The 21,234-nt window shown below is 57.3% G+C and overlaps 2 protein-coding genes across 3 annotated transcripts in view; one reads left to right on the forward strand and one right to left on the reverse strand.

The window, feature by feature from the left end:
* Positions 1-4,633: 4,633 nt before the first annotated feature.
* TIMM17A (translocase of inner mitochondrial membrane 17A) lies at positions 4,634-12,477 on the reverse strand. Of its 2 annotated transcripts, XM_006904421.3 has the most exons (6): positions 12,369-12,477; positions 9,909-10,008; positions 9,721-9,784; positions 7,839-7,967; positions 7,015-7,125; positions 4,634-5,053 (listed from the first exon to the last, which is right to left on the reverse strand). In XM_006904421.3, the coding sequence occupies exons 1-6, from the start codon at positions 12,473-12,475 to the stop codon at positions 4,983-4,985; spliced, it is 582 nt and encodes a 193-aa protein (XP_006904483.2). In that variant the 5' UTR covers positions 12,476-12,477; the 3' UTR covers positions 4,634-4,982. The 2 variants fall into 2 exon arrangements, with proteins under 2 accessions (XP_006904483.2, XP_024900310.1); XM_025044542.1 differs by lacking the exon at positions 7,015-7,125.
* A 4,722-nt stretch (positions 12,478-17,199) lies between these two features.
* LMOD1 (leiomodin 1) overlaps positions 17,200-21,234 on the forward strand; it is an 18,548-nt gene continuing 14,513 nt past the window's right edge. Inside the window, exon 1 of the mRNA XM_006904422.3 lies at positions 17,200-17,677. Within this exon, the coding sequence (XP_006904484.1) occupies positions 17,420-17,677 (258 nt within the window). The 5' untranslated portion in view covers positions 17,200-17,419. The remainder of the gene's footprint in view (positions 17,678-21,234) is intronic.

Genomic DNA, 21,234 nt, shown 5'->3' on the forward strand with positions numbered 1-21,234 from the left:
TAGAACCGGGGGAATCGGGCCTGGCCCGGGACTGAGCTGCAGAGCCGCGCCCCGGAACCAGGGGAACCAGGCACGGCGCTGAGCTGCGGAGCTGCGCCCCGGAGCCCCAGAACCAGGGGAATCGGGCCTGGCCCGGCGCTGAGCTACGGAGCCGCGCCCCAGAGCCCTAGAACCGGGGGAACCAGGCCCTGGCCCGGAGCTGAGCTGCGGAGCCGCGCCCTGGAACCGGGGGAACCAGGCATGGAGCCCCAGAACTGGGGAACCGGGCCCTGGCCCAGGTCCTGCTCAGGCTGGGCGCCCGGAAGTCCGGGCAGCGCCACGCCCCACTCCCAGATCCCGAGCCGGACCACGCCCGTCCCAGTGGGTGTCATAAAGGGAGATGGCGTCTTGTTCTATGTCCTAGTTTTATAGAATTATTTACTTTCTAAACTTCCATGTAAAGTCAGGGTTAGTTTTCTTTATTTTCCTGGTTAGTGAAATCCAAAAACTTTGGACAACCCCTTTCCCGGGGCACCGAGGGCTTGGTGCCTGTTAGAGGCTCGGGGTCCCCCTTCCTGTTACCCACGCGCCGGCGCGACGCATTTTGGTTGAGCAGCCATCAGGCTGGATGCAGGGGAATGACTGGGAAGTCTGGCCCAGACCCTGTCCTGGGCTCAGTCCAGCTCGCACTTGAACTTAGCCAAGAAAACGGGTCATGACAGCTCGTGGTGCTATGCGACAACCAGGGAAGAGCAGTGCTGTGGGAACGAACGCAGGGAGACACACCCAGCCTGGTCTTGGCCGTTGGGCCACTGGGCGCCGGGGACCTGTTCCCCTTGGCTGCGGAAACCTTTCCAGAGCGAGGCCGTTCCTCCTGTTGGCTCACTGGTTCCCAGAATGTGAGCGGCCCCGTCCCCATCATTCCCAGTTTGCTCCCCCGTGTGGCTTTCGCAGTGTCCAGTTCACCGCTGGGACGCACCCTAACAACTCAGCAGAGATCCGAGAAGACCGTCTCTGCCGAAGGACGCCCCGACAACCCACCTATTCCTCAAGTGCTTTCATTTTTATTTATTTACTTTTAAGTGCTCAGAATGTAACACATCTTGGACATTCCAAAATAATGGCTGGAAATGTTCCAGAATAGATGAAAAGCATGATTCTACGGATTTAACAATCACAACAAATTCAAAGCAAAAATAAAAATAAAAATAAAAATCTACATGTAGACATGTTTCAGTTAAATTGAGGACTAAGACATAAAAAGATCTTAGGAACAGCCAAAGAAATAAAAGAGATCACTTGCAAAAGAATGACAAGCGGAAACTGGACCAAGAGTGGACCTACCTCTCATTAACAACCAAAGCCAGAAGACACTATCTTCAGAACAATGAGAAAAAACCCCATCAACTTAGAATTGCATATTCAGCTAAACTATTATTCAAGAATGAAGGCAATATAGATTTTTAGGTAAGAAAAATTTAGTGTTTACCACCAAGAGACTCCCACTAAAGAAATTCTAAAGGAGTTACTTCAAGAAGGAAAATCGTCGCCGGACAGAATGAGATGTAAAAAGGAACAGTGAGCAAAACAGTGAGGGATGAGCTGCCAGACCCCCCTCCCCCCCCAGTGCACAATTCAGAATCACCCGAGGAACGCCAGCTCACAGCCTTAGAGGTGGAGGCGCCCCCCAGTGGAGCACAAGGAAGGCCTGACACTCGCCGTCGATGCAATAAGGGCGACGCCTTCCTCAAGCAGAGAGCTGCAAAGCTGCTGTCCCCCTCGTGAAAAGGACAACAAAAAGGAAGACTTCAGACCACCCTGCGCTGATCAATTTGACGACACAGATGAAACAGATCGAGTCTTCAAAAGACAAACCACAGCTCACCCAAGAGAGAGTCGGGTAAAAGTGCACCACTAACTGCCCTCCTTCGCCTTCTCCCGAGTATCCTAACTCTGCGGCGCACAACGGCAACAATGTAACCTTTCCCCACAAACCTCAGGCCCTCAAATAACATTTCGCTACACTTCATTTTGTTACAGCGCTGATGTGAGAAAATAAATTTGCTCCTGTGGGAGGCCACCGTCTGTGTGGTGTCTGCACATCCTCCCCAGCTCGCTGGATTCCCAGGGCCACCAGGTTCCTCCTACATCCCCAAGAGGTGCACGTGAGGTGAACGGGGTGTCTGCACTGTGCCAGTGGGAGTAGGTGGGTATGAGTGCCCCTGGAGGGAAGGGTGACCTGCTCAGGTGGGTCCCTGCCAGCATCCTGAGCTGCCGGGGAGGCTCCGGCCCGTGATCGTGAACTGGAGTAAGCAAGTTGGAAAATCCTGATCTTCTTTGATTTTATTCACTTTCTTAAATGTATCTATAACTCACATTTATTTCAGTGTTTGGTATTAGAAGTGTTTTGTGCCTTTATTTAGAAGTTCGGTGACGTTTGTGAGCTTAAGCGGCACAGGACCGGGAAGGGCCGAAACGAGAGAAGAACAAAGCGGGAGGACTCAGCGCTCGATTTCTAAGCTTCCTCCCCAGCTGCAGCTGACACCGGCGAAAGGCAGCTTCGCAGATCGACGGGACAGAGCCCAGAAGGAGACCCACACAACTACTTTCTGACAAAGATACAGAAAATACTTGCGAATCGCACGTCTAACAAAGGACTCGTATCCATATACACAGAACCTTCAAGACCAAAGAGGAAACAAAACGTGCGAGGGGGCTGGGAAAACACTTTATCAAAAACGCAAGGATGGCGAGGGAACACGAGGTGATGCTCACCACCACGGGTCATGAGAGAAACGCAAACGGAAACCCCAAGAGGCCACCGTGCACCTACAGACTTGCCAAACTGAAAAACGAGCAAACAGCGGCCTCGCCCCGCGCTGGCCAGCACGCAGAGCGGCCAGGACCTCCGCAGTCCCCTCCAAAATCACGCACGGGCCCCTCATGACCGCGGGTCCACCAGGAGAAACACAAATTTGCCTATTCTGGATATTTCGTACAGACAGAATCTTATAATACGCAAGTGAATGTTCACAGCAACCTCATTTGTAACTGCCCCAAACTGGAAACACCCCCGTGTCCTGCAGCTGGCGGAGGGATGCGCACCGGGGCACCGCTCGGCACACTCACACGACACGGGCACGCCTCGACGCCCTGGTAGCGCAGGAAGCCGGGCTGGGCGCCGTGCCAAATGAGGCCACGTGCACGACCCCTGAAGGTGAAAACCCGCAGGCAGGAAGCACACCGGGAGCTGCCGTGCAAGACGGACGGAAGGAACGGCTGGCTGTGAACGCTGGGGGTGGCGTCCCTGTCCTGTGTCTGACTGCTCCTGGAACCTGTCTGCGTCAGAGTCCAGACGTGCACGCCACGGTGAATTCTACCGAATGCAGACTTCTCGACACTCAACCAGGATGCAGAAAGAGGCAACGCCCGCGCAGCCAATGACGAACTGTGCCACGCCGCACACGACCACGCACACGACCACGCACACGACCACGCACACGACCACGCACACGACCACGCTGAGGGCGAGGCGGGAGGGGCCCAGACAGCGTGGGCACGGTCTGGGGGAGCGCTGACGGACCGAAGCGAGCGCTGTGCCCTCGCCCGCGGACCTGTCTCAGAGGCACGGTCCAGCGGTTCTGCAGTTCCCTTACGTGTAACTGGGACTGGACGAGTGAGCAAGTTGTCACAGATAACGAGTGCCAGGTAAAGAGGGGGATTGCGACACCGAACCCTGTGGACCAGGAGGGATTCACAGGCTTTGTTTCACGTGCAGATTTAGAAATATCAGAAGCGCACGCCCCGGGTCCGTGCCTTACATGGATCTCGCAGCCCTCTCCCCGGAAAGGGACAAGCAATGGCAGCCAGACCAGGGTTTCCGAATGCCGTTCCCCGACAAAACCAGGGCTCCTGGGAGAAGGGTGGAGCCAGGGCTTGGCCAGGGAAGATGGAAGACGGGAGCAGGGGCACCTCCTAGCCCAAGGAGAGAGGGAGCGCTGACACACGGAACCGGGAGCTAGGGTGGAAGGGCCGGGAGCCGGGCGTCGGGCTGAGGGGCTCCCCGTGGCTACGGCGCCGGCCGGAGCAGAGAAAGCAGAGAAGGCGGCGGCGGTGGCAGCGCGAGGTTACACGTTACAGCCCGAGGTAGAACAGATGCCCAGAATCTACACGTTCAATCAGTGAGACGGCCTATTCCGGAAGGCTAATCCGCTTTCCAGGCCCACAGACCGCCAGCCACCTCCTTTATGAAGATGGGCCTCAGGGGACATGGGACACGTGAAAAACACCGTGTACTTTATTTTCAAGCAACAATGAACAGCAAACTTCCAGTGCTAGGAGGCCGTCCGGAAACGCAGGAAGGTAGCTTTTTTGGGGGCGGCGGGTGGTGGAGGGGCGGGGAGACAGTCTCAGAGCCTCACAGGCAGAGTCTTGCACCTACCAGCCTCACACCGGGAAACTGCATCCGCCTTTCAAACAGAGGCAGGTGCGCCACCTCAGCCCTCAGCCCACAAAGCCTTCCCTGTGCCAGCCCCCAACAGTGCCCCGCGGGCCGGGAGGGCCTGACCAGGGACACGTGGTTTGCAACATACTCTGCGTTATCCAAGTGTTCGGGGAGGAGAGGCCGAGTCTACAGACGGTTGTAAGAGAAGGAGCAAGTTCCAGGAGTTTTTTATTGTTTGACTAGCAGGACACACAAACCCAGGCGGAGAAGTCCCCAGGGAGACCATGGCCATGTCTCACAGCTGTCTGCCCTTTGGTCCTCGTCTTCTAAGCACTTAGCATGTTTTCTTTTAAAGACACGGGACAGGCACTTGCATCGCAAGTGCAATCCACGTGTGAATAAATAAACACGTGGGATTATCTTCTAACCCCCTCCGAGATCCTTTAAATAGAAAAAGTGCTAAACGTCTCTTTGTAGCGCACGTGGCCACAGATGTCCCACCTATGGTTTAAAACGGACTGTAACTTGACGTTCCGCGTCTCCTCCCGCCGAGGAAGCCCTACTGATACTGTCGACAGTCTCCGAAGGGCGAGGGCGGCAACTGCGACGGGTCTTCGGCAAACTGAGGACCTGCGATTGGGAGAGAGAAGAGTTTTAAAAACCACCCGAACGGCCCGTAGTCAGGAACGAGTCTGCAGACAGAAAACCGACCCGCTCGGTGAAAACGACGCGCTGCCTTGGAGCCGCAACCCGAGCTCCCGCGCAGATCCCCGTTCCCAGGACGGCACCGGCAAGTCCGGCGACAAAGCAGACCGCCCCTGGCGCCCGGCACGAACGGCTGTCCAACGCCGCCGGCACCAGCGGTCCGTCCGAGCGGGGGCAGCTCGGGCGTTTAGAGCCGTGGCTGCGACAAACTGCCACATGGACACGCGCCTCCTGACGCGGTTTCCAGCAGCCATTTAAAATGACTCTCACATGGCTGAGGTGCCTTTGTCGTGCTTCGAGAGGACTCGGTAAACCAGTGTATACAGTCAGTGACGTGGGACGTGAGCTCTGAAGTGGGAGTCACCCCTAACCAAGTCCCGTGGAGTTTCGTCTCGAAGGCGGGAGGGCCTGTGCACTCAGAATGCGACGCCGTCAGCAAGGCTGTCTCACGGGACAGCCGCTCTTCTCCGGGAAACCGAGGCGGACCGAAAACCGCCGGGGCGGTAGCAAAACTCCTCGAGGCTCCCTGAAAGGCGACGGTGTGTGCTTTTTCAATAAAAAGCAGTGTCTGTTCGTTACGGAACACTTAGGACGACACTGGGTGAAAGAGATAAACCAAAGCTGACCAGCGCTGCCACTTAGACACAGAGCCAGCTCCTGTTCCCCACTGTTTCAAGGACCTTTGCACGTAAGTTAACTGGAGAAAAACGATGAACTTCTCAAAGACTTCTCCGCCCGCACTTCCTGTCTAAAACCAAACACACTTTCCTTGGAGACCCCTCTGAGGAAAAGCCTAGAGCAAAGCCACCGAGGCTCGTTTCTCCAAGCCGACGCTGTCGCAGCGACCTCTGCGTTCGCGGCAGGGGCTTTCCTGGTGTCTCACTGCAGAGTCCTTCCCACTGCCACGGCAAACACACCGGAAAGTAACGGAGCATCAACTCAGAAGAAACAACTGGGCAACAGCAACAGGGTGTGAGGGTCCAGGTCACTCGCCGGCACGCGACGAGCAGAGCGTCTGAACAGTGCCCAGAGACTGGCTCTCACGCTACGTGCCTCAGGGAGCCAAGTCCAAGTGGGGGCCACGACCTAGTCCTAGCTCGATGCCGAATCCCTTCCGAGACCTAAAAGTCCTTTCCCATAGGCCTCTGCTGCGTTACGTCCTGCCCAGAGGTCAAGTCCGTCTCTCCCACAGCCCTGTGGCCTCTTTCTGCTTCTTGCCCGCATCAAGGCATTTCCCACGGAGATGACTGAGTTTTCTCAGTCACGGGGGACTGCGCAAAGTAACGCTGAGCAGGCGTGACAACGTGGGGACCCTCAAGCCCACACAAGTTATGCCACCAGCTCCTTAAGAACACTTTCCCTGAGACTCCCAAAGCGACCCTCCCAAACACGGCCACTTCCTACCACTCTGTTTCACTTTCTTCAAAGCAAGCGGCACAATGACACCACCTCGTGTGTCTATTCCCGGGCTGGCCCGTCTTCCCCACCAGCAGGTGAGTCCTCTCCACCAGTAAGTACCACTGACTGGCTCTTACGTCGTCAGTGACAAGTTGTCGACTGACAACTGTTCTTCTTGGACATTTGCAAGCACCTCTAAAGTGACCAGGGATGTCTTAGAATAAGTGAATGAGCGCTGAAGAAACCTGAGAACTAAAGGCAAGACCGAAGACGTCTATCATTCTGGCCACAGTGGACGACACGGTAACTGAACCCACATCCAGCTTCTCAAACCGAGTCAGAGCCCACTGTCATAACCCCCTGGCACACGGCACGTCGACACATAACACAGTCACAAGCACCACATTCAGCACACAAAACACTCTTTTCAAGCACCAGGAACCGTTCCAAATGTCCGAACTGTGACATTAAGCAGAAAGGGGACTCACCACTGGGAAACTGTGCAGAGGCGAATCTCGTCAACAAGATACCGGCTCCTTCGATTAAAGCCAGGAGGATGCCCCCCATCGCGGCCGACCCGACCATGGCCACCGGTCCATCTGGGCACGTCGGTAAGAGAGATTGCTTTAATAGAAATCTAGTTTAATGTGAGATGCGGTAACGAGCTATCCACACGGCCAGGCTACCTCATTCCCAAACCCTCTCTCAGTGGCTGAGACCAGGGGTCAACAAACCACAGCCCCTAGCTCGAATCCAGCTCACTGCCTGATTATGTAAGTGAAGTTTCATAGGAACAGCCATGCTCACCCATTAGGCACTGCCTGTGGCTGCTTTCAGCAACGATGGCAGAGCTGAATCACTGTAACAAAGACCTCACAGCCCACAAAGCCTAAAATATTGACTACCTGGCTCTTTACGAAATGCTTGACAACTGCTGGCCTAAAGCACTGAGCCCAGAGGGAGTCTGGGCTGCTCTGGTCCCAAAGACCCAGAAGATGGTCTGTGCTCGTTACCATAACAACCCCATGAGGCCAGTACCGTTAACTCCAGAGCACTGATGGGAGGCCGCAGTCAGCGGCGCAGGGGGCCGTGAGTGCTCCCGCCCGCCGTGAGGCCCAGGTTGGAGCCGCACGCCCTCGCATTCTCAAACTCCCGGCAGACAGACTTACTTCTTTCCCCCAAATCGCCGTATCCATTCATGCTATACCAAACTAAACCGAGCTCAGTTTTACATGCGCCAGACGTCGCCAAGCTGAGGCAGATGCGGTCCCCGAGCAGTCCCGCTCCCGAGTGTGTCTGCAACAGCACTTACTTCTTGCCGCCAGGATGGCCCCCGTTAAGGCCCCACTGGTGATGGAGTTCCAGGGGTCTTCCTTCCCCCGGGCCTGGACCATACTGCAGTCGATCATGGAAAACAGGCCGCCCCAAACTGCAAAGCTGCCTGTTGTGTTTGAAAACGAACAATGCAAATTTCATTTTTTCATCTTATGTTTAAAATGCTACCGTAAAAACTAAGTCTACATAACAACACTCATTGTATTCTCAAAACTCTCTCACTCCGAATGTATGCAAACACAAGTGTTAATAAGCAACAGATGAAGAGAAGTCAGGATATTATCTTCTTAACCAAGCGTGGGCTGCGTTACATCAGCTGGAAACAGGCAACGGCCCAGAGCCGCGGCGCACCAGCAGCGAACGCGGCCGGCCTGCCTGCGCCTGCGCTCAGGGTCTCTGAGCGTCTGCTCCACAGAATCACCAACGGGAATGCAAAAGAAATCCAGCTTTTCTGGAACATGTTCCAGCTGCAAGGCCATTCGTGCCAGCGTGGCGGATGAAGGGCGCAAACAATCGCGGAGCAGCGAGGGGACAGAAATTACTGCTCCTCTCTTTTCCACCTTTTATTCCACAAGCACAAAACTAAAAACGACCCTCAATCGGATGACTGTGCTCTCAAACTCCCTAACCACAGCAACAATCTGTAAAACAAAAAACAAACAGCCACCACATCCGAGCACACACAAAACCCAGAGGCGACATCGACTGTCAGCATCTCTGGGTGTCATGACAGATGACCACTTTCTTTGTGCTTGTTTTCCAGGCTTCTGAAACAAATACACATGACTTCACACTGCATGAAAAGTTGTCATAGTTATTAACGTGAAAGAAAGAAGAAGAACTGCATGGAGGAGCCCCGGCCACCTCGTTCTTTGCCCCCGGAAACCTCGAAGTGTGTGGAGATGGCAGTGAGCTGGGCGCCACCAGCATCCGATCCAGACACCGCCAGGCGCCTCTTCCAGGGCGCGCTGTCAACGACTCCGAGAGGAGGTCCCAGCAGAGGTGGAGCACGAGCTCCTTCGCTTTAGGGCCAATACTAGATATCACGTACCACACAAAAATAAACGAGTTTTAACTCAGCGTCTGTGCCCTGGCAGAGACGGTGCCCAGGGATGTCAGAATTCCCTCACTGAGTTCCTCAGAGGCTCTGCCACTCCCTCACAAGAGCCTGGCTCTCCCCTCGCCCAAGACCAAAGGCCAGAGCAAGCCGTGCCTCCTGGCGACAGTGGAGACTTGGTCCACACAGGAGGGCAGCCTGGCACAGGCAGGGAGGTCAGTGTAGTCACGTGGGCAGGCCCGCCATGGGGTGCCACAGCCTGGCGGCTGGGGGTGGGAGGGGTGTCACACGACAAGGCAGAAGCATGAAAGCTGGGGGTCTGAACGGGAAGCAGAGCCGCAAGTTCGCCTGGGTCCATGTGTGGCTGTTACGTCCCTGCTACGCAGACATGCCAAGCTCTCTTACAAGATGGCCTGGGAACAGCAACGCCCACCGGTAATGGTGCACTCAGTGCCCAGACGCCATTCTCAACGAGAAGGCACCAGGTCTCCTGGGAGAAATGGATGGCTCCATGGCTAGGGCAAGGAAAGCATGGGAAGAGCCTGCAGCATCTCGTTCCAAAATGGTAGGAAGAGCTCAAGAATAATGGAGACATGTCAAAAGCATCTCTTTCCCGACAATTCCAGTTAATTTCTCAATAAACCATAAATCGAGAAGAACCTACGGAGATGTTCATTCGTAATAAACTGAGTCTGATCTAAAATCAGAAACTGGCATACTCTAGAAAAGAAGAAAACAGAGCTTCATCTCCAAATAAACACGAAGAGCCCGGAGCACAAACAGAGAAGTTCTGTTTCCATACCTCCCAAGTGTGGAGCCCTGGTTTTGATGGCTGTCAAACTTCCTCGCAGTCTGTGGTTCACTCCCTATAAAAAAGCAACCAGAACACATTAGAAGGGCGATGCGTCCCCAACCCGCTGACAAGCCATCAGTGATAGGAGCAGATCTGGGTTCCAAGTGATAATAAGGCAAGACCATTCACCCACTTACCACTGGAGAATTGCGAAAGCCTTTGATTGCTTGAAAGATGCCGCCACCTATGGTGCCCATCGCGAAGGCGCCACCACAGTCGTCCACAATGCGCCAGGGGCTACGCACAGGGGAAAAACATGACCGCAGTTCTCATTCATAAACCATAAGACCTTTGCTAACACAGTAAGGGATGCGGCAGATCCCAAGGCAGGGCCCTCCGCAACCAATAAACAATTGCCCATGAAATACAGACAAAGATGAAGGGTCGGGAACATATCCACGTCTATTCAGCCCCAAGGCGCCTAAGCTAGAAGGGATGAAACTGGCTTTAGCTCTGTAGTGTCAGTAACTCTTTCCTCCCTCAGTTAACAATTAGCGTATTCATTTTAAGCTGGACACCGCAAAAGTGAATAAACAAGTATGAAGAACACTGCACTGTCATCAAGAATGCTGCTTCGGTCTCCCGCAGATCAAAGCAAGCTTTCCAGCTGCAGTAAAATTTAAAGCTGAAGCCCAAAGGATGAACACTCAATAGGTGCAGAGGAAGACAAAATTTTCAAAGTTTGACATTCTTTCAGGGTTTATTGAGTCCAAGTTACCATTTAGAACTTCAGTTTGTATCAGATCTATTTAACACATGGGTATATTCCAATATCCAATAATTGGAGATTAAATTTGTAAGCCCAGCTTGCAAATGTAGCACCCTACCTCATGGAACGCACTGAAATCCAAGTAATATCAGGAGAATAAAACTAGTAATCTAGCAATCTAGTTTATAAAAAAAATCTGTAAATAGTTAAATTCATTTGCAACCCATCGTACGTAAAAGATTCTTTTTTTAATCTAGCGGCAAGGGTCAAATGTTATGTGCCTATGCGCAATCTACCTGCTCAAGTAAACCTGTGAATTCAGAGTATAAATGCTACAGGAGAATTTGAATAATGAGCAATTTCTGACTTTGCCAGACAGGAATACAAAGCCATGCAGGCAAAACACCACATCCTTTTCAAGTAATAGAACTCATGATACTCGTGCAGCAGATATTCCAATTATCAGCCGGATGCTTTGGGGCCTTGCTACTCCAGGCTTGCTTCTGTGGTCCTAAAAGCAAAATCAGCAACACCTGGGAATGTGTTAGAACTAAAAACTCTTAGGCCACACTGAAGACCTACTGAATCAGTCTACAGTTTAACGCAATCCACAGGTGACCTGATTTCACTTTAAGAGTTTGAGAAGCAGTGCTGAGAGACTAAAGAGGATTAGGAAATTTTCTTTAAAAAGGTAGAACAGTAAGAGGAAAGACCCAGGAGAATGAATGAGTGGCTCCCTCTGAGTGGTGGGTAACTTTAAAAGATCTACCCTAAATGATCTTATAATTAGTTGGAGCTGAAATAAATGAGCATTACAGAATCGATGGGAAAAACAAACAAACAAACAAACAAACCCAGCAGGATTCAGAGCATTTAGCAGCCAGAGTACCAATCCAAGAGAGGATGTCCAAATCAAAGGCAAGATGGGAGTTTCTGAACAAAGTCCGGCTAAAATCAAAACGTTCCTGCCAGGGAGGTGATGGGTTACACGAAGAGTTGAAGCCAGAATCTAACAGAATATAAATGCCAGACAAATACAGGCCACAGAGAACCAGTAACTAACAGCAACAAAATTACAAGTTATTTTTTAAAAAACGGTGTGAACCACCTGTTAAAAAATTAAATTCAATTCCTAATATTTTAAAATCCTGGGCACTTTCACAACTTGAAGACATCTTGGTTCCTGCTCTTACACAATAAAACAGGTGACTAATCCAAATAACAAGTTCTGATTTTTCCTTTATGAACCCAGAAACTTTAAACTCCAGCAACCTGAGACCTCACAGCAATAATGCCCCTTTTTAATGATCTATTCGTGCGCCTGATTTATTTACGCTTTTATTCCTTGAACTTAACAAAATGCTGAGCAGAGCCCTCAATAAATTCTTCACGAATGTATAAATTCCTGTTCATGGCTTTTCAGAGAACATGTGCTACTCTCTCTTTCATTTTCCAGAAAACTTTTGCCCTTTCTCCTCCAAGTGAGACTCCCAAGCACGAAAACGAGGCCCCTGCCTATAGGAGCTCATCCAGCCCCTTTGGGTATAATCTATGTTCCGCTCATGTGAAATGCTTGGCCCTGCGGACACGTGTCAAGATGCAAAGACTGCTTCGAGAATGGCACCCCCTGGGAGGCCTGACTTTCCTTCCTCGACGCAAGAGCTAAGCAAAGCGAAAGGCAGGGACGCGTCTAAGGTCACCTCGGCGAGCAGATGGTACGATTATGGACCCGGCACAAGGTCGGCTGGGCCCGGGTGTGGGCGGTCCGGCCGAAGGGCAGCTCCAGCCCGCACCGCCCATGGTTACCACGCCCGCGTAGTTAACCTCGGGAGCCTGAACAGACAAGAGCGAAGGGCAGGAGCAAGGCGAGGACGCCGGTCAAACTCACCAGGGCTCTCGGGCGTACTCCTCCATTTTGATTCCAGCTCGCAAGCGACGCCGGGAGAGCGGGGCGGGGCCTGACCCGGAGGCGGAAGTCGTCCCGGCTGAGGACATTAAGATCTGTGGGGATTGGCTCACCGCTTCCTCCCGCAGCCAATGGGAGTCCGGAATCGGGGGCAGCGCGAGGCTGGCCCCGCCCCGGTCCTGCAGGCTGCGGGTCCGACTGCAGCCCGCGACTGGGAGTTCAGGTTCCCTGTCACCGGTAGCCCGGTGGTCTGAAAGCGACCTGGGGCTCTTCCGCTCGGGTTTGCAGCCTTTCCAAATACGTTTCCTCTTTTGAGTACTTTGGCTGCCGGCTCAGAATTAATGCCGCCCCGTTCGACATGATTTGTGAAGCTCCAAGCGACGACACGTAGCCCTTAGGGCGACAGTATTTTCTTGGTTGTTCAGTCACAGAGCCTGGAATGTAGACGATGCTCCGCAAATGCGGGCGAGGTGCCGGGACCAAGCTGGGGCCCTGGACTGGAGGGACAGCGACAACAGAGTCGCCCTCCAAATGGTCCCCAGAGAACGTGAGGGATGTTCAGCCCAGGGGAGAGGAGACCCGCAGGATGGGGACCAGGGGCCCCTTAGGCGGACGGTCCACAAGCCTCAGTCAGGTGGCGGCTGTGAACGCAGCTCTTCTCCATGCTGCACTTTTGAGACTAACGTACACGCTGACCCGTGAACAGCTAGAGGGTCAGGGGCGTGACCCTCCGCTGCGCAGTGGGAAATCCGGGTGCAACTTGTGACTCCCTAAGAACGTAGCTGGTAGCCTGCGGTCCCTGAAGCCTTACGGATAACGTCAGTGCTGGGTGAACGCATACTCTGTGTGTCGTATGTGCTACATGCCACATTTCTACACTAGCGTGACCCCGAGGAAAAAAAGCGTCATCAGGAGAGTAGCGAGGACGAGAAGGCACGTCTGCGGTCCAGGCTATGTTTATTCATGCCAGGGCTTTGCAGCGCCTGTTGCAAACACGATGAACCACGGACGGTACCTACCTCAATGTCATCTCATAGGGATGTGCCAGAGAAACCACAAGCAAGTGGCAGAGCCAAGAATGCGGCTTTCCGGCCCGCTCCGCCCCGGGAGGTCAGGGAAGGGACCCTTCAGAATCTGCCACTCCTGAGACACGGTTCTTCCGCCCTAGAGGTTCCTGGACCTCTGGGTATGTTGAGCTCCATTGAGCCAGAAGCTCTGGGGGCCTACAGAGCTCCCCATCCCAGAAGGTCACGGGACAAGTAAGGCTCGTCCCACCACTGGCTCTTGGGTTTGGGGTTCTGGTCTGTGGCTGGGGCCTGCTTGGTGAGCAGAGGGTTGTGGCCTGGCAGGTAGGAGTGGGGAGGCCATCTGTCACCTCTTTCTGCCTTCCTCCCCTTCCCCCGCCGCCCTGGCCTTTTCGCAGAGCTCTGCGCGTTTCTGCTCACCTCAGGAGGCCGGGCCAGGCCGGAGGTCACTTCTGGAGACAGTCGGCTGCTCGGGGAAGGAACCAGAGTGATTCTGCACTGCGCGCTTACAAGGTGCCCAAGCGCCCGCACGCGTCCCCTCATGTAGGGTGCTCAATCAGGCCGCAGCCCTGCGCAGAAGCCCTTCTTCTCTTCTCTAGCTGGGGGCTTTTCACGTCCTCACTCTCCATTTCCTGTGGCTCAGAGAGGTTAAGTAATGTACTCAAGGCCACACAGCTCAGAACTGGGCCCGTGTCATTTGACTCCATTATCCGCTACTCTATACTTACCAGTATTCCTGCAAATGTGACAGTCTTGGGGTCGCTCAGCCCAGCTGAGAACCACCCTAAGCGCTGGTTGCATTCGGTCTGGTTCCCGACCCCCCGTGCCCACGTGCCATGTGTTAGGCAGAGCGTGAGGTCTCTTCCCTCTCTCCCACCCCTCTAGCACAGCAGCGCTTGTTTGTCTTTGGGGAACAGGCCGTACTGGCGTCCCTGGACACCCAAGATGAATCAGTTTCCTGTGGAGGAGGGTTCTGAGCCTGGATGACCGTGTCCCTACGGAGTGGGGCGGGGGCGGTGCTCCCTTGTCGCAGGGCTGGGGGAGGCTGTGTTCCTCGGCTCCGGGCTCCCCAGCTGCGATGCCCCTGAGGGTCTGCAGGTGGTCGTGGGGAGCCCTGGGGCTTTGGACGGAGTCCCACCAGCAGGGCCTGCCGCCTGGAGCCGGGGGACATGAGACGGAGGAGATACGGGGGTCACGTGCATACGGAGACCTTTGGTTAGGGGGCCGTGAGCCCTGCCCTGTGGGTCCGGATGCCGTGGGTGCATCTTCTGAGTGTGGTCCTGGAGCAGAGACCGCGGAGCCTAGACGAGAAGGGACACCAGGCGGTGCGGGGCCAAAGGTGGCGAAGGGGGGACAGTGTGGGCAAAAAGCCTGAAGAAGAGTCCCTGGGGGCTGGAAAGAGCTGCTCTCAGCCGACTGGGGAGAGAGATTGGCCGAGGTGGCTCTGGAGCCAGGAGTCAGAAGGCTGTGCTTCTTCTGGAAAGTTCCTCTGAGCAGGAGCGAGGGTGAGGACCGGTGCCCTGAGTGGGGGTAGGAGCATAGCGCCCTCCGTGGAGCCCTCCCAGCGTGTCCAAGCCCACGCGGGCCAGCTCAGCCCTCTGGGACGCCCGCCCCGAGCCCTCCCCACAGAACTCAGGCGTCTTCCTGGGCTCCCAGCCGCCGCTTCTACCCCTCTCACCCGACTTTGCCTTACAGAGTAATCACTTTTCACCCCGTTAGGTCGTGCATTTAAAAGACAGTGCCATGTTGTAATTATTTTTGTGTCTTTCTCCCTGTAGAGCTTGGCAGGGTGCTGTGTACACAGGGCAGTATCTGAATAAATGCTTGCATGCATGCATGAATGAATGAATGAATGAATAAGGGAGAACCAGATGAGAACACAGTGCATGTACATATTCGTGTGTGCGTTTTGAGGGTAGTTACTGCTGAAGGATGGAAGGGAAGACAGGGAGGACAGGCGGGATGGGGAGGAAGGAGCCAGGGCCAGAGTGGCCACAACTGGAATAATCACTCGTGAGTAGTGAGCGTCACCTGCACCAACTAAGTGTTTTGTGTGTGGGTTCGGACTTCACGTTCATGACGACCATACAGGGTCAGCCAGCTGCTGTCCGTGTTCCACAGAGCAGGAAGCCGAGCCTCAGAGAAGAGGGGACTGGCCCAGAGTCACATGGCCAGTAAGCAGCACTAGGAGGACCTGACACAGGTCTGCTGGCCTGGAGAGCCCGGGGTGTGTGTGTGTGTGTGTGTGTGTGTGTGTGTGTGTGTGTGCGTGTGTGTGTCACACGATTACAGATGCTTCAGCTGTACAGCGCTGCAGATCTACATTTCCATACACTACATAGTGTTCGCCACCTAAAGTCCAGTTTCCATCCATACCCAGTCGGGCCCCTTCAGCCGTGTCGCCCTCCCCCACCCCCACCCGAGCCCGCGCCTGCTCTCGGAGTCTGCGTGTTGCTTTGGCTTGGTTTTTGACTCCACTTACCGGCGATCGCCTGAGTTTGGCCTTGGGAGACCCCAGGCCTGCCTGGGAACTGTCCTCCCTCCAGCCGCCCTGCTGTTTCCCACAGCCACGTGCTTTTCTTCTGAGGCGTCTTGTCAGTTTACTTTTTAATGCCTTGCTTGAAGTTATTTGTTGATTAAGTGTCTTCACTGCTGGACAGAGCTCCATGAAGGCAGGGCCGCGCTGTCCTCTCTTCGGTAGCGTCCTTTGCTTCCAGGACAGGGCCTGACCGTGGTGACACACGCTGACCGACTCCCTGACACAGGGCCTGCCGCCTCTTAAAAGTGAAGGCCCAGGTTCCTCAGCGCCCCCGTCCCCCCAGCTCTGCTGCCTCCCCTCTGCCCCAGCCCCACACCGGCCCCCTCGGCCCTCCCCCGACGTGGGACCAGCGGCTTGAAATGTAGGGCCGAGCTTGTCCCGGACGGTCCCTGGACTCGGCAGGTGCTGGTCAGGATGGCCAGACGCCAGGAAAGGTGGACGCAGCTGCCCGGACGGCTATGGCGCGGCCTCCGGGCATCTTGTGGGGGAGGGAGGGAGGAGCAGGGGATCGAATGTCTCCAGCTCGCGCGGCCAGGTCCTGACCGAGGGGCGCTGCAGGGCCCTTTGGTGCAGCGCCCCAGCCCAGACTGACGCTTCCCTGAAGACGGGATCGCGCCCTGGACGGAGATGTGGGTGGCCACCTGCCAGCACCGCCGGGCTCCCAGGGGCGGTCTGCAGATGGACAGACAGACACCAGCTCAGGAGGAAGCAGCAGAGAACGGGGAGCCTGGAGGCCTCGGGGTTTCCTGGCTCTAGTCGCACTTCCGTCCCCAGATGGGCTCGTTTTCGGTCGGCGCCCGGTGAGGGTTTATTTCCTCTCCCCCAAGAAAGGGCCAGAGCACTGAAGCCTCTGATGCTCAGCGCTCGGTTCCGTGGGGTGGGAGGCGGGCGGGGAGGGTCCCCAGTGCTTAGGGTTTCGGCCACGAGCAGCGGCCGCACGTGACCAGATACAGGCGAGAGCGGTCAGCGCACCCCGCACTGGCCTGGGGTGCCGGACAGTGCCTGGGGCAGAGGCAGACCATGCACTTGAACCGGCGGAGCCCCCACGGCCCGCCCCGCCCTCCTGGCTCCCTTCGCCCGGCCCCGCCTGCCAGCCGCTGCGTTTTTGTGTCTTTTTCTCATTTCTCATGGCATGGCCCCTTGTCTTTAAAAGTGTACTAAATTTGGTCACACAGCACTCCAAGATTCCCTGGAATGTCCTCAAGTTTCAAGCGCTCTGACAGCCAGCAGGCCCGCCCCGCTGGGGGCCGGCCTCTCCGTCTTATTGGCCGTTGCTGAGACCCGCGGCCCAGTAGCCCAGAGCTTGGGGACGCCGCTTCCAGCGCACAGCGCAGCACCTGTAGCCGCGTTCCGAGCTCCGAGCTCCGAGCTCCGAGCAGCCGGGGTTCGCGCCATCCAGACCTGCTCGTCCCTCCCGCCAGGACCGCTGCAGCCCCCGCAGGAGCAGAGTCGCAGCCCACCTCGCCGAGATGTCCAAGGTAGCCAAGTACCGCCGGCAGGTGAGCGAAGACCCTGACATCGACAGCCTGCTGTCCACCCTGTCCCCTGAGGAGATGGAGGAGCTGGAGAAGGAGCTGGACGTGGCAGACCCCGACAGCAGCTTGGCCGTGGGGCTGCGGCAGAGAAGCCAGACGGAGAGACAGTCCACGGGCGCCCGCCGCCGGGACGCCGCGCTCGGCTCCTGCGAGGGGACCACGAACCGCATGCAGAGGGAGCCGTCCGCGGACGTGAGTGCACCGGCCGGCGGGGGGGCCGGCGGGGCCTGGGGACCCTGTGCTGCCGAGGGCGCTTCTGCGCTTACGAGAGAAGTTCCGTGGTGAAGGAGCTTCAGGAGTGGGGGCGCTCGCCACCCCGGTGTCTGCGCACGGCACGGTGCGCTGTGCTGGCGGGTCGCGACCTCCCGCAGCGTCCGGTGGGGGCACGGGCAGCCGGAGGCGGTCCCTGAGCCCACCACCGGCACCGCCGCCGTTCCCGCCATCCTGCCCCGTCCTGACGTGGGCAGGTGGGGACACAGGACGGCGCTTGCGGGCCCTTGCCGCCCAGAGACGGCGAAGCGCTCACGCAGAGAGCAGCTCCATGCCAGTCCTCTGGGCATCTGTGGCACATGGGCCATCTGAGGAGGCTGGGCTGCAGCGCGGTGGGAGCTGGGAAGTGTGTGGCTTCAGTGGCATGTGGGGGGGACAGTGCACTTTCTGGAGGAGCCTCTCGGGGGAGCAGCCGGTAGTCGGCCTTTCCCGGCCACAGGCCCCTCTGTGGAGGTTTCCCAGTGGCATCTGGCCCCCGGCGGACAGGCGGGCAGGGTGACCGGAAGCCTCTGTCCCTGTCTGCCTGCCACGGGCACCAGCACGGCCCGCCTTGTCGTCCGGGGTTGGTGTGCAGGATTCTTTTTCTCACCGTGCGTTCATTCATAGTGAGTTTTCTTGAGACAAACCGGCCGCCCGCCCCGAGAATGACTGTAGAGCCCCCTTGTCCGTGGGGCGACGGTTTAGTGGGCGAACGGCTCTGAGGGTCTGCCCCGCTCGCCCACTCAGCACTGCCAGCCGCGCGCCTCTGTGAATTCTTGCGAGGGACGTTTGGTCTCCTCAGTCCTCATCCTTCGTTTTACTGCTGTGGAAACTGAGGCTCGAGGCTTCAGGTGACAGGGTCATCTCACGGAGGAAGTGAGAAGGGCCTTGCTATCACCTGAACCTCCTGTGAGCGTGTGGGCCAGTGCGAGGCGGTGGACACGTCACAGGGCCTGGGTCCCTGGCCGCAGGGATGGACGGGGGAGGAGGGGCGGAAGGAAGCGGAAGGAGGGGAGTGAGGGGAGCCCCGGGCTCTGTGAGCGTCCCCACCCCCGAGGCCCAGGTTAAGGTGGAGTAGGGGCGCCCAGGGCCTCGAGTTCACATCTGGGTTGGATGCAGGTAGGTGGCTGCCTCTGACAATGACGCACAAACACTAGCACTTTTACGGGAAAAGTGGGGGCGGGCAGGGGCCCTGCTGTGCGGTGGCCACGGAAACACAGGGAAGCCACGCACCAGGCTTGGCCTCTGCACACCCCCCTGTACCCCCAAACTCTCGCACTGCACTCCCGGTCCCCAGGTTCTGGTCCCCCGACAGACCCTCCCCCCTGAGGCTAAAGTCAAACTCAAAACACTCTTAATCCAAAAGCCAGAGCGTGACAGACTCCAGCGCTCCGGGACTTTCGTCCCCACAAGGCGGTTAGAACCCGGCCCGCCCCCCATCCCGCTGCTCGCCGCCCCTGCCAGGCGCACACCTGTTTCTGCAGGCGCAGCCCCAGGCGGGGAGAGGGGCGCACACCCGCACACAGGGGCGCAGCCTCGGTGTGAGAAGACGCCTCGTGGCGGGCCGTCCTCGCCCAGTCCCAGCCCAGGGCGGCACCGTGTGGGCCGGGGCACGGGGCACACACAGCCTGAGCTGTGGGCAGAGTCATTTCTGGAAAGCAGTTTCTTTAAATAAACTGATTTCTGGAAATCAGTTTTCTTTTTTATAAATAGAGACCAAGAGTGGAAGGGCAGGCCCAGTCTGCGCCTTCAGCTCTGGGTCTTCCCGGGGCGAGGGATCCTCAAGATTCACGCCCGGTTCTCGCGCTGGGTGGGGCACTGACCTCCGCCCTGACTGTGCCACCCCCAGTCCCTGTGCTCTCGTGGCCGAGTCCTGCCTGGCCCCCCGGTCTCAGGCACCACTTCCCGGGGGGTCTGGCCCCATGTCTGATCCGAGCACCCGACACCACAGGGCTGTGCCATCCTGTCCTAACGTCAGCTTGTCAGACCTGTCCTCTTCCTCTACTCTGCGTGTTGAATGGATGTCAGCAGGGCTCAGGCGAGGCTGGGTGGGGTGTGGCAGGACGGACCCCTGGCTTCCCTCCCTCCCTCCAACGGAGTAGAGTTCCCGCCACGGGTCCCACCTGGTCCTTCTGCAGGCAGAAGACAGAGCCCCGGGCAGGTGTGCAGCCGGCACAGTGAAACCTTGTCCTCGGCTCAGATTTCAGGAACCGGATCCCAACAGGTCACCTCGTGTGTCCTCTTTCCTCCCCAGGTGGGAGAGAGCCTGCAGCCTGCCCCGCACTACAGGGGCAGAGGGGCAGCAGCTGCTGCGGCCAGGAGCTGGGCAGCTGAGCAGTGGAGGGAGCTCTTTTAGGCCTCCCCCGGTGAACTCGAGACGCTAACCGGCCGAGCCTCCTGACCTTCCCCTTGGTCCCTGGCCCACGCCCGGCCTCGGCACCCCTCCCCCACCTGCTCAGGTCCTGGCGCAGCGTCCATGGCATCTCCGCAGTGACCGGGGTGCCGGGAGGGGGAGGCTGTGCACTACCCCTCAGATTGCCCTTTGCAGCGGGCGGAGCCCTGGTGGACGGCACTGGGCAGCACGGCCTCCGGAGATTAACCCCGACTGGTGCACACCCAAAATAGCCCTGGAGGCCGGCGGAGAGGGCAGAGGGCTGGTGGGGCCTGCTGGCTGCAGAGGCAAGGGCAGCCCCCAGCGAGCGCTGGCCAGGGCACAGAGGGGGCTGACAGCTGCCTCTGCCCAGAGGGTGGAAAGCAGTGACCGGGATCCACAAGGGCCTTGTCTAAACCCCCTGAGGCACCCGCCTGCCCCGCCCTCGGCGTCGCCCCGGGGGTGAGAGCTGGCTGGCTGCGGCGGAGACAGGGCCGACAGACAGGACCAAGGGGGGCTGGAAGTGGCTCAACAGTGAGGGCACATGATGGTCAAGGGTCAGGTCTGAGTCCCGCTGACGGGGGTCGCTGCCAGCATCTCGGGCCATGGGCAGGAAGCAGGTGCTTCTGAGCAGACGCCCCCAGGAGGTGTCACTCGGGCAGAACCGAATTCCGACGTGAACAGGTTAGTTCCTTGTGCTCATCAGGCCCACAAGAGCAGGTGTGGGGAGACACAGGGTGGACAGGTCCGGGGCTGCAGACTGACTTGGGAGCCATCGCTGTGCAGTTTGAAGCCCCGAGATCTCGTAGGCGCTGGGCGTGGACGGAGGGCAGCAGAGGGACCAGGCCTCCGCCAAGCCAGCGTCCAGCATGGGGGGTGGGGGGTGACCAGCCGGTGGGAGGGAGCCGGTGAGGAGGGGCTGGCGAGGCAGAGGCTCTACCGTGTCCACTCACAGAGCAGTGTGGCAGGACGGGAAGAGAGGCGGACGCAGCAGCGGGACGGGCCCCACGGGGCCTTGGCGAGGGCAGAGAGGGCGAGTGGCTACGGCGGGCGGAGGGAGCGCAGACCGGTCTCTTCTGTGCTGCGTTCTGTTCACGGGAAGCAAAGAACTAGGGTGGGGACTAGAGGT

Source organism: Pteropus alecto, unplaced genomic scaffold (assembly GCF_000325575.1).
Source record: "Pteropus alecto unplaced genomic scaffold, ASM32557v1 scaffold90, whole genome shotgun sequence".
In the NCBI taxonomy this organism is placed as follows: Eukaryota; Metazoa; Chordata; class Mammalia; order Chiroptera; family Pteropodidae; genus Pteropus; species Pteropus alecto.